This window comes from Chionomys nivalis, chromosome 1 (assembly GCF_950005125.1).
Source record: "Chionomys nivalis chromosome 1, mChiNiv1.1, whole genome shotgun sequence".
Lineage (NCBI taxonomy): Eukaryota > Metazoa > Chordata > Mammalia > Rodentia > Cricetidae > Chionomys > Chionomys nivalis.
In genome coordinates this window covers 137,790,887-137,803,510 of record NC_080086.1, presented here as the reverse complement: position 1 = coordinate 137,803,510, position 12,624 = coordinate 137,790,887, and the positions used below count along the sequence as shown (strand labels likewise).

The 12,624-nt window shown below is 49.7% G+C and overlaps 2 protein-coding genes across 2 annotated transcripts in view; one reads left to right on the top strand and one right to left on the bottom strand.

Annotated features, from left to right (window-relative positions):
• The window catches only part of Efr3b (EFR3 homolog B), an 80,320-nt gene extending 74,823 nt beyond the window's left edge, over positions 1–5,497 (top strand). The window contains exons 22-23 of the mRNA XM_057773287.1: positions 846–895; positions 1,443–5,497. Coding sequence (XP_057629270.1) covers positions 846–895; positions 1,443–1,548 — 156 coding nt within the window. The 3' untranslated portion in view covers positions 1,549–5,497. The remainder of the gene's footprint in view (positions 1–845; positions 896–1,442) is intronic.
• Positions 5,498–7,061: 1,564 nt separating this feature from the next.
• Positions 7,062–12,412, bottom strand: Pomc (proopiomelanocortin). The gene is made up of 3 exons (XM_057784009.1): positions 12,353–12,412; positions 9,488–9,642; positions 7,062–7,747 (listed from the first exon to the last, which is right to left on the bottom strand). Exons 2-3 carry the CDS (start codon positions 9,617–9,619, stop codon positions 7,160–7,162), a joined length of 720 nt encoding a protein of 239 aa, XP_057639992.1. The 5' UTR covers positions 9,620–9,642; positions 12,353–12,412; the 3' UTR covers positions 7,062–7,159.
• Between the last annotated feature and the right edge of the window lie 212 nt (positions 12,413–12,624).

Below are 12,624 nucleotides of genomic sequence, written 5' to 3'. Positions count from 1 at the left end.
TAATCCCAGGCCAGCCAGGGTGGATACCCTATCAACAAAACAATTTTTTTAGTATTATTATCCTGTGTGTATATGTGTATATATATGAAGGTCAAAGGGCTTTTGCTCTCTCCTTCCACCTTTATGTGGGTTCTAGGGTTTGAACTCAGGCTACCAGGCTTTTGCAGTGTGTACTTTGCCCACTGAATCCTCTCACCAGCCAGAAGGTTCTTTTAAATGAGGGTCTTGCTGTAGCATCCTGGGCTGGCCTTGAACTCACTATATAGCCCAGGCTCATACCACAGCATTCAACCATCCTGCCTCAGTCTCCTAAGTGCCGAGGTCACAGGCTTGTGGCTTGTATATTAAATTTATCGATATAATATCTACATTATTTTGCAGCTGTGTGAAAACACGTATCTCCCAAGCCTGTGCTCCCCATTGTTATTCCCACCCCAATTTGAGAGTTTGACTGCCCATTCTGTGATCTAGGAGGAAGCCTAAGTGCTGGACTCATGTCAAGAAAGAGCAACATCAGCCCTAGTCTCCTGACCCCATGCCCCAGTCTCCTGACCCCAAGCCCAACAGATCCCGTTACCCCATATTAAGGAGCAGACGCCTGCCCAAACCCTCTCTGGTCTTCCTAGCCCGCTGTCAGGTCCCCAGCCAGCCTGTGATGGGTGGTCGTCCCTGATCTGGATGTATAAGTTCAATAGACAGGTGCCAGGCTCAGAGCATCTACCTGGCTACCCTCCCATGGTTGCTACTGCCAGAAACTTTGGACAGTAGTGTCCTTTGCGCAGGAGGCCAGTGAGGTGGCAGCTCTCTTGGCGCCCAACGTTCACTTTCCTTCTGTCTGTGTTTAGGCATCCCTGCTGCAGAGCAAACTCAACCAGATCTTTGAAATCACCATCCGGTAAGTGGCAGCACAGACAGGGGACCCTACTTCTGTGTCTGGCATCACAGGTCAGGGCCATTATCCTAAATCCTCTTCTCACATCTGCCTGCAGCCCTCCCTCCACCCTCATCCTCTATTCCCAGCCACCACAACATGGACAAGAAACTGACTTAGTAAGGTCTAGAAAAGGCCAGGAGTCATGGTGTCCCAGGCAAGCACCTGTGTCACCAAAAAAGCAGCTGTTCCCAACCTGTGGGCCATGACCCCATTTGGGAGTCACATATCAGATATCCTGAATTTCAGGTGTTTATGATTCATAACAGTAGCAAAATTACAGTCTGAAGTAGCAGCAAAGTAATTTTATATTTGGGGGTCACCACAGCATGAGGAGCTGTGTTAAAGGGTCGCAGCATTAAGGTTGAGAGCCACACTGGAGCCTACAGGAAGCTTGGACTCGGGGAACGGCCTGAGTTTTAGAGAGGCTCAGAAAGCAACTGCCGGGTTCAGTGGCACAAGGGTGGGACCCAGTCCCTGGTTCATACCTTTCTCTTCCGTGTGTCCCCAGGCCCCCTCCAAGCCCTTCAGGGACCGTCACGGCAGCGTATGGCCAGCCACAGAACCATTCCATCCCTGTCTATGAGATGAAGTTTCCCGACCTGTGCGTGTACTGAATTCCAAGAGACGGAACTCCTCAGAGGACACCGGGAGGACCGCCCTCCCGCCCACTCTCACCTTGTGGAAACCTAACCGGGAGAGCTGAGAAAGTCACCTTGGACAGTGGCTCTTCCTGAGTTGAGCAAAGATGGAGCCTCTGGTCCTCCATGGCCCTCCTGCTCCCTTCTGGTCTTCTATGAGGAAGATCCAGTTTCCTGCCCTCTGGGGCTAAGCATCTCATCTGTCTTCCCTTTTGTATCAGCCAGGGACAGAGAATCATGAGGGTGCCTCCCTTGAGAAGCAAGAGGGGCCTGGGAAGCTTCCATTGGGAATGTGTCCATGAGGGAGTATCAGACACCCCCAGGGGAAGGAGCCTGATGAAGACGTGGATGGTCTAAGAAAGCCAGAGATGGTGCTGGGGGAAACTGAGGAAATCCTCCTCATCAGAAAGTGACAGTGTGAGAACTGGACGTGATGTGTGCCCCACCCCTTAGTCTCGGGTGTCTGGCTGAGCCTCTTCTTTACTTCCAGTTGTCTGTTTCTTTTTCTACTATTAATGGTTGCTGAGCGCCTACAGAAGAAGCTGGGGTAGAGAGGCTGGCGGGAGAACAATGGGCTGGGACAGAGGGACAGCTTCTTCCCGGACTGGGTGGCAGCCGTCGGCAAAGCACAAGCGTGGCAAGCTGCACCTTCTCGGCTCCTCTGTCTGGAGGAAGCTGTGACAGATCTTCTGCAGTTCTCTCTTCTGGATCTTTCCCAGGTTGTTAAGTGTGTTCCCTGATACCTTTCTTCCAGATATCCCTCTGTGTTCCCACGTCCTCTGGGCTGAGAGACAGCTGAGCAGGCCAGCTGGTCCTAGATGACTGGAAAGCGGGAAGGAAATGCCGGGGCCCTGAGACCTGTCCACATCACTTCCCATGGAAGATGCTTGCAGCAGGAATGTGTGGGTGTGGGTGTGTGTGGGTGTGTATCTGTGTATCTGTGTCTGTCTCTGTGTGTGTTGGGATTAATTGAACAAGTGGCACTTTAGGATTCAAGGAAAGAGATTTAACAGCAAGGATTGAAATGATATTTTCCCTCTCTGGGCCAAGTCTGAGACATTGAGGATAATTGGCCTTGTTTGTGGCATGGGGAGAGGTGATAGAAACCCCTTTGCTTCCATTTTCCCTGTGTATGTGTCTAGTGGCTTATGTGTTCTGGGAGCACTGACCCAGGACCGGGTGGATGACCCTTTCCTGATGCCCCTCTGGGTGTCTTCATACCTCCCAGGATGCTTCTGGCCGCACCCCAGGCCTCTTCCACTGGTAATACCCCACGGTCCAGGACATTCCTTTCTTTCCCTTTCAAACTTCCTGTAAGTTTTCTGAGCTGTTTTCCTCTGAGGTCCAATGCTGCTTCTAGAGATTTTGCTTTTTAGGAAAAGGGAGTTGATCTGTTGACTTGCAGGAATCCTTTCTAGGGTATAATTTTAGGCAGTGTGTCCTGGGACCATAAAGGAGCCATTTCTGCTAAGGAGAGTGTGGGCTTCTCAGGACACTCTAGACCACAGCCCTGGATGTGATCCTGCATGGTGAAAGCCTGCTCACCTACTAGGGCAGGTGGGGACATTTTCCAGAATTAGGAGAACTGGAACCCATGTACTTCCCCATTGCACATATGTTAAATGTCACAGATGGGACCTATCTGACCCTGTCCCCATAGATTCTTCACTTCTAATGTAACACTTTCCCGTGGTCTCTGCACTGAGCTGTGGACTCATGGCCTACATGATCTCATGTCCCTGAGGACAAGGCCGCCCCTGATTTTGGAGCAATGTGATTGTCACTCATTCCAACTTCATAAGCATGGACTTAGGTTTCTCCTTAATATCTCTTTACTAAGAAGCCAAGTTTTTTAAAAAAGCATGAAGGCAAGTAACCCTTTAGAAATTAAGAAAATCTAAGCCTTGAGCTAAAAATGTATCTTTTTTCACCTGCCAGCCACATTATTATTATTATTATTATTATTATTATTATTATTATTATTTTAGTTTTTCAAGACAGTTTCTCTGTAGCTTTTGAGTCTCTCCTGGAACTAGCTCTTGTAGACCAGCCTGCCCTCGAACTCACAGAGATTCACCTGCCTCTGCCTCCCGAGTGCTGGGATTAAAGGCGTGCGCCACCACCGCCTGGCTCTACCACATCTTTTATACCAGGCTTGGCTTGGATAAGAGCACATCAGTTTCTTTCTTGTTCCCAAGTGACATCCATGTCTCCTCTGAGGTAGCTTGACCCTTGTGGATTGTGAGAGCCTCTTTCTTGGAGTCTCTCTAGAGCCAAGCATCAGAACCAGAGGCCTACGCAGGCCCCACTCAATAGAGTATTGAGTCCGACAACCCAGCCTTGGAAACAGAAAAAAAAAAGGGAACAGAGTTCCAATTCTGCAGACCCAGCTACTCCGCAGTCCTCCTCTGAACTTCCTTTTTCTCCACACCATGGCTGCTTAGCAGGGACGAGCTGCTTCTAGATAGCGGGCCACATCTGTGCCCTCTTCTTAGTAGATTTAAGTTTATATTCAGTACGTATTGGGTTGCCTGTTGACAAGGAATGGAATCTGATCCTAGCCAAGTCAGGAAGTCTAGATGGTGGTCACAAGAGAGTCTGTCACTCTGTCACCAGGCAAAGCAGAGTGGGCGGGCGCTGGGGGAGGGACCCAGTGTGACTCTTGCCTTTCCAGCCTCTGGTGTCTGATAGCACTGTCCATGCCCTGTTCTGTTCACCTTCTCTGTTGTAAACCAGGGCCAGAAGGAGCCAGCAAAGTCATTAAGGCCAACTGGTCCCCACCCCACCAGAGCACCCAGGGCTCTGGCTTCATAGGCCAGGGCCGAAGGGTGGCATCCTGCTGATGGAATCTAACAGGTGTGTGTTTTGAGGTTCAGAAGTTAATTTGGTAGATCATAAACAAGTGTAAGAAGCGGATCAACAGAAAATGCCTTCGTTCCAGAAACAGCTGCTGTTTCCCCTGTCCTGAGCCTGTTTCCTCTTTACTTCAATCACTAGAAATAAATGGTTTCATGACTCCTCAGTAACCTCTGGCAAGTAGATTGCACTGAAGCAGGGGTCTTGTCCTCTGGAATCTGGGGGTAAGGTTCAAGGAAAGCTGTTGCCTCTATCTCTCTAGTGTAAAAGTCTGCTTTCTATGGCTCTGTAACCCAAGCTAATCTAGATCTAGCCACTGCAGAAGGGGAGGCATGGGAGGTCTTATTCTTGATCCCGGCTACCTGGGGGAGTGATGAGGAGAAATCGTGGGGTAAAGGGGAAAACTTCATGGCTATGTTGGCTGCCCTCTGGCATCAGCCTGGCTCCTTCAGGGAGCATAGCTTTTCCTGAGCCCAGCCCTTGCCTTCTTTTTTGGGGTGGGGTCGTGCTCAAGACAGGGTTTATCTGTGTGACAGCCCTGGCTGTCCTGGAACTCACTCTGTAGACCAGGCTGGCCTGAGAACTCTGAGATATGCCTACCCCTACCTCCCAGAGTACTGGGATTAAAGGTGTAGGTTGCCACTACCTGGTTTACTTGCCCTCTGAACACTTCATGGCTGTGGATTCTGGTATATGGAATATAAAATTGAACACCCATAGATGCTCCAGCCCATCCTTCTCAATGTGTCTGAGTTCTTTTAGACCTTCGTGACCTGGCTGAGTGTATATGTGCCTATGTCAATGCATGTATTTAATGTAGTTTGTAGTTGCCAACGTTGTATATATTATAGCCGACTTATTTATATGTGAGTACAGAATTGGCACCTGTGGCAGCTTCCTGTATTTTAAACTTGTTGAATCTAATTAGTTTTCCTTCCAGGGAGGCGGGGGGCCAGGGGAGAACAGGTGTTGGAAGGACTATTCCAAAGTCATTCTTTAGGACATTAGCGGTAGTTTCCCAGCGGGCCTGCACAATGCCCTTTTCAAATAAATGTTAATGTTGTCACCATATGGCTGTCTGTTGAAATTCTTAAAAGGAAATGGCTGGGGTTTTTTGTTTTGTTTTAGATAAAATTAGAATCTGAAAAAATCAGCAGTGTGCCATTGGCATTCAACCACCTCCACTGACCCTGGCTTTACCTGGCTCTAATGAACGGTGGGGGAGGCGGGGATGTTACAGAGATGGAAACCTGAAGTGAGGATTCCCAGCAAGGGAGCATCCTCGGGAAGGCTCAGGCCATTCTTCATCCTAGCTCATTTCCCAAGACCCACCTTAGGGAGAGCTTAATCAAGATTTCTGACTCCCCACACACCAGGGCTCATGGTGTTTTTGTGAACGCCTATCAAATATAAGGGGTTATGAACAAATACACCAGGCTTTGATGTGTGTGGTCCATGGATGCCTAATCTAGCGATAGGTACATGTTCATTCCCTGTAATGGTAATGAACTGCAAAACTCTGGCCCCTGCGTGGTGACGACACAGGACACAGAAGCAGTATAAGACACGCCTGCAGAGAAGCGGACAGCAGAGACACACACCAAGTAACTTGCCTTCCCGGCCAGACAGCATGCCGTCCAGCACAGAGGGAGCTGACCACAGGAGCCCCGAAAATGAACAGGGCCACTGGATAAGAGCAAAACTGGCCTAGTAGAGGTGGTCTTGAGCCTAGGCTTACTTTGGAAGAGGCAAGATTGGCAAAGGTGGGCAAAGGTGGCGCTGGAGATGGGGTCTGGGTAGTGAGGAACTGAAGGGTAAACAATGAGACCAACAGACACAAAACCGGCCCTTCATCCCAGGAAGTGTGAGCTAGCAGGCTTGGTGGGAGAGTGGACATGGCTGACATGGGCTCTACATACTTTGCCCCAAAAGTTTGCAACTGTTAGGAAATTGGGAGGGAGGGATGCTGTTTTGGTTGGTAAGCCAGGGACTATGAGACCAGCAAGCTTTTTAAATATTTGTTAACATAATTTGCATAGGCAGGAGAGCCGCTGGAGGCCAGTGAGTTAATGCACTAGGATAGTGGAGGTCTTCAGGGAGAACTTGGGAATGAGGACTGAAGTTGGACAATGGGGGAGCTGGGGAGACACAGCAAGATAGGAAACCACCTCAAGACTCGAGGTCTCTCTCCACGGTGTGTACAGGAGGCAAGGTCATGTGCCTTGAGTATCTGTGAATATCCAAATTGAAACTGCTGTCAACTCTCAACTTTCACATTTTCCTGACAAAATAATGTCATCTCTTTTATTCTTGCCAGAGCCCTTACGCCAAGGAAGGGGCAGGTGAGAACTAAATCCTGGGAGGTTTCGGGGACCTGCCTGAGGTCACACACAGAAGCCCTTCCCAATGGGGAGTGGGCCTTACTGGTGCCGCAGGAATATTGGACAGGGATTCCAACCTGAGCCACCCAAACTATCTGTACCACCCCCACCCCCGAGTCATTTGCTGGGGGAAAGTGGGTAGAGGTATGTTTTCTTTAAACAACCACCTGGTCACATGGTCGTGTCATTGGACGGCTGTGTGTTTTGACTTTATTCACGCGCTATATTGAAGGTCAGAGCCATCTGTTAAATCTGAAAGGTTTTATTTCCTAACTACAGGCTAACTATGAAGGCGGCGAGTAGCTCGCCCATGCAGGGAGGGGGCTCGGGGTGAGAAGACCCCTGCACCCTCACTGGCCCTTCTTGTGAGCGTTCTTGACGATGGCGTTCTTAAAGAGTGTCACCAGGGGCGTCTGGCTCTTCTCGGAGGTCATGAAGCCGCCATAGCGCTTGTCCTTGGGCGTGCTGCCCCAGCGGAAGCGCTCCATCCGGTAGGGCCCATCTTCCTTCTCGGAGGCGGCGGCGTCGGGCTCCAGGATGTGCTCCAAGCCGTCGGGGCGCTCGCCCGCCAGCTCCCTCCTGAACTCCAGGGGAAAGGCCTCTGCGGACTCGTTCTCGGCGACGTTGGGGTACACCTTCACTGGGCGCCGCTTCTTGCCCACCGGCTTGCCCCAGCGGAAGTGCTCCATCGAGTAGGAGCGCTTGCCCTCGCGCAGGCCGGGCTCGGCGCGACCATCGTCCCCCGCCGCAGCATCCTCCTCCTCTTCCTCCGCGCGCCTCTGCGCCGTGCCGCTGCTGTTCCTCGGGCCGAAGCGGTCCCAGCGGAAGTGACCCATGACGTACTTCCGGGGGTTCTCAGTCAGCGGCTGCTCGTCCCCGTTGCCTGGGAACACGGGTGTCTCCGCCGAGAGGTCGAGTTTGCAGGCCCGTATGCAAGCCTGTGGGAGAGCCCGAGGTGTGAGCCAGACCAGGCAGGCCCTGTGGCCACCGTCCCCTTCCCTGGTCTCAGAATCACTTCCGGCCCCGAGGCCATCGCACCCAGCACTTGGACACCGGCACGTCGGCACCGGGTCCCCCTGGCGTCCCCCCCCCCCCCGGGTCCCACCGACAACCTGCACAAAGTTGTTCTTGCTCTTGCATGATTCTGCCTAGATGGCAGCAAGCACCCCTACCGATTCCTTGCTTATCTTCCTTGGCTTTTACTATGAGGGCCTTGCTACCATGTGCACCAAAAGGGGGTGTTGTCACTTGCTGCAATGTGTGGCTCTGTTTCAGTACAGGAGGGGCATGGGACTGGAATTTGGGAGAGAATCTTTCCTGGTTATAAATGTCTGGCTTCTGGGGCCTGAATATCTTAACCCCAGGAATCTAGAGTTTCCTGTCTACTCCGGCCCTGCATCCACTAGGCCCTTTATTCTGTGAGTTGATCATGCATCCTCTCAATCAGAATTGAGACAAATTAGTTCGTTTTCCTGCCACCTCATTCTGACTGGGAGGAAGGTTGGAAGGTTGGATATTTTCTACCGCTGCGAATGCAATGTTTGTGGCTGTGCACTCTGGCCCTAGAGGATTCGCCCAGGGGGCTTTATTTACCCGTAGTTGCATCCTTAAGATTTTTAGATCCTTGGAAGTTGCCGAGGAGAAAACAGAAGGATCCTACCCACTCTTCACTCTTTCCAGTTGAGGGTTTTCTACACCAGGGATTCAGAATTATAATACCGCAGAATATTAACAATGGATGGTAAAAGCAATGTGATTTAAGTACCTTTCCCCCAGGACAGATAATGAAGTGGTGGGGGATGTCAGAGAAAAAGATCTGGTCAAGGTGTCAGAGGTGGGGATAGAACCTATGACTCCGATCCTGTTTAGCTCACCTTCCCCTCTTTCTGGTGAGATCTCAGAAGAGGTGATGCAACGTGTGTCTCAAAATCAAGTCTTAGGTTTTTCTGAACTGGATTCTCCCAAGTGTTTCTGGGGCCTCTGAGTCTAAAACACCCAGCCTCAGCTGTCTATTGATAGCAGTAACAGGCACCCGGCATTTGTGTGCACGCCCTGTGGTGACCTGGAAGGAGCTCCAACCTGTCCCAGAGGGCTTTCGACTTTCTTTTTAGAAAGACTGGAAAGGAATTGGCAGGAAGCCTGCCTTCTAGACACAGCATGAGATATTTGGCACCGTTACACACACACACACACACACACACACACATTCTCCCTCTGGAGATGCTGTATTTGGAAATACCTAACTGGCAATGGCTTTGTGACTGGAAGAAAATAAAGAAATATGAAGTAAAATGGTAAGTTTTCACTTATATGTAAAGGAGGAGTTAATTTGGGAGCTAAAAGGTAAAGATATAGAATCAATTAAGGGAACAATCATGGTTAATATGACTCTGTCTAAACTAAAATATGACAAGGGGTTTTCACAGAAAACATAGTGGGGCGTGAGGATGATAGGGCAGAGATCATGGGCCAGACCCCTTTTCTCTTAAGCTATCTCCTCCCTCTCCTTTGTGTAATTCCAACCTTATGGGAAAAGTTCTGTTGCTGCTCTGGGTCACTCCAATCAATGGAGATGAATTTCGCTGTCTCCACCCCCCCCAACTGCTCTTCCTTTTGAGCTGTCCTAAGCCCAAAGCCGCCATCTACCCAAACCAAAGTGGTACCTGAGGTCCACATACCAGCAGGTTCCTTTCCGTGGTGAGGTCCTGGCACTGCCTGCTCTCCAGGCACCAGCCCCACACTTCCATGGAGATCTGAAGCAGCAAGGCCAGCAGCAGGGCCCCTGAGCGACTGTGGCAGGATCTCGGCATCTTCCAGGTGACAGGCTGAAGTTCTGTAGAGGCAAACAAGATCGGTGGGACCCCTGTGAGGAGCAGAACAATGTTGGCTGGTCACCAGGAAGGACTTCAGGCCAACACTAACAGCTCTCACTTGCTCAGTCCAAGGCTTTCTGAGGACAGGAGCAATCTCAGAAGCTGAAAGATGTGCTATCGTGGGAGGGAAAAGAGAAGAGCTCGACAGAGTGATGGGCAGCCCCCCCCACTTCCTGTTGAAACCCTTTAAAGAAATTAGACATTAAAGATGAGGCTATTTGGGAGATCACGTGGCCCAATCCTTCATCGGAAAGATGGGAACACTGAAGCCCAAGAAAAACCATTTCTTTGTGTTCATGATGAAGTCAAGGTGAGTTCTCCTGCGTTCCCAGGGCACCTTCTATGTTTACAGCCTGCCTGAAGCTACAGTTCGACACTCCGTATCCAACGGGTAGGAGTAACTAAGAAAAAGATAAAGGGTTATTAGGCCATTCCTGGTCTGGATCCTGTTCCCTAAAATCTGATGATTTCCCATGAATGTTAGCTTGACTACAGGCAAATAAAACCGGTCTGTTTAGCCAAGGTCTTGAGCAACCAGTCTCATGTCCCATCCACAGATCACCTGGTGATTGCCATTTCCCAGGACCTGGTAACTTCAGAAAGGTTTTTTGTTGTTGTTTATTTTTGTTTTTTTTAAGACAGAGTTTCTCTGTGCAGCCTCAGCTGTCCTAGAATGCGCTTGGTAGACTAGGCTGGTCTCGGACTCAGAGAGAACCTCCTGCTTCTGCTTCCCGGGTGCTGAAGTAAAGGAGTGCGTCTCCACTGCCCAGGCTGGAAAGATTTCTTTGTAAAATAGATCCCAGTTCTCTTAAACTATCCTGTTTTCTAAAGTTACACACCACACACTGGTTTTTTTTTAATTAAAAAATATGTAAATAAAATATCTGTCACTCCTAATGAACCTTTGCATTTTAAAATAAATGTGGCAGAAAATCTCATTTGGAGAGACATGCGCCAAGCCTTTCTTTTTGAGATGGAGGATTTGGAAGTGAAAGTCTCCCTTCTAGAATCTCTTCATAGCCTCTGCTTCACCCCTGTGCCATCCTTCAAGGACTGGCTGTCCTGCAAGCTTTGAGTGTTTTGTTGTTGTTGTTTTTTTTGTTTTTTTGTTTTTTTTTCAAAACCACCATTAGTCACCATTAGTAGGCGCTGGCTACCATTGAGCTGTGTGGGCCACACCTCTGTCCAGAAGCAGCCTTGTTAGCCTTCCTGGTGCTCAGACTTAGACAGCCAATTACCCCAAAATGCTGAATTCCCCCAGAAAAATGGTAAATAGCATGAAAACATGTTAGTAAATAAAAATAAGATCACACAAGACTGATAGTTCTCGCAACTAAATTTCAATTGTCCTCAAAGCCGGATGACTGTGGAATGAGATTTATCTTTGAAAGAATGACAGTCGAGATTTCAGGCCTTCAGAAGCCTACCCTCTTCTCCTAGCCCACCTGCTGTGGACTAAAATCCTCATCCCCATCCCCCCCCCGAAGCCCCCAGTTAGATGGCTCCTTAAAGCTACTTGCTATAAGTTTTTTTCTTATTTGTATTTCCCCCTTTTCTCACAGAGGAGCAAATGTCTTATTTATATCATTTTTGAGAAACTAAAAGTAGTGAGGAAAATGTCAAATGTTGTGTTCCTCATAAGTAGGAGAGTGTAGGATTCCAGTCATTAAAATCCCTGGAAGATAGAAAGTCGCGATTTATTCATTTTGACAGAACCACATTTATTCGGATCCCAGGAAAACCCTCTGAACTCAGGCGAGCCTTATTTTACTTCTCTCCCGATGACACCGACATAACCCTCCGGAAAGCCGAGAGGCTTGGAGATGCGGTTTCATCCATCCACACTGCATATGCCCAACTTGTATACTACCCAAAGGAAAAAAGCCACAATCTGCACATGCTTCACAAACTGAGAAACACAGACATATACTACTTATTTTCACTTTACTTGATTCTTCCCAGTCATCCTGTGAAAACCTCCCCTGCTTTATTTATACACGGAGAATTTGGGGGACCTCTTCCTCCCTGCGCCGCCCTGTATTCCTTTTGAGGTCTTCTGAAACAGGTCAGGGTGGTTCAGAACCTTGGACAGTTCCCTTCCCAGTCTGTTTTTTAACCGAGGCTGGATCGCAAAGGGAATGACTGCGGTCCTGTAGCCACCTCGGATCCGCTAGGATACTCCGGGCATTGAGGATTTGGGGTCTGCAGCAGCAGCAACAAAAGAACTCCACTATTAGAAGCTTATTGTGACTCGGCCGTCTTTCCCACTGTCTTTTCAACATGTATTTATATTCAGTATTTATATAAGCAAGTCCGAACAATCGGGAAGAAAAACCTACGGGGGAATTATCCCAAGATCTCCCTAGGGACCGGTCGGAGTCTAAAAGAATCCTAAGCATCCCGATACTCCATTCCTCCTTGCAGACTACGGGACCACCCCTTCCCCCGATGGCAGTGATCCCCAGAATCACAAAACCACCTGCCGTCTGGAGCGTTGGAGCCTGCCACTCCATGGCTGTCCAGGGTCAGCTCCTTCTCAGAAAGTTTGAGAAGAGCTCAGGTCCGCGACAAGCCAGAACGCCAGTCTCTGCATTCCCTCCCGCAGAGCATCCCAAGGCCCATGGGCAGAGCTCAGGGTAGGAAAGCTGTCCCTAGTTGTGGCAACCTTACCTATTGCGGAAAGCAGCTCTCCAGGGACGAAGGTGTTTGGTGTCCTCTCTTGCTCACCGCTCTTTAACCTCTTTCTCCTCCTTCGCCGCCCGTTTGGTCCCTGCTGTTCTCCTCCCTCCTTTTATACTTGCGGGGCTGGGTGGGTGAGCGTTGGACGTGACCTTCCTGGCAGCGCTTCTGCAGCGCAACAGGCGAATCCCGGGCCACGCGAAGGGGGGCAGGAGGGGGACTTCCCGGTCGGGCTGAGCTCAGGGCAGATGTGTCTGGAAAGC

Coding starts and splice junctions, on each gene's coding strand:
- Pomc (XM_057784009.1), bottom strand. CDS start 9,619: ATGCCGAGATCCTGCCACAGTCGCTCAGGGGCCCTGCTGCTGGCCTTG. Junction 7,748..9,487: donor CCACGGAAAGGAACCTGCTG/GTATGTGGACCT, acceptor GCTCTCCCACAG/GCTTGCATACGGGCCTGCAA.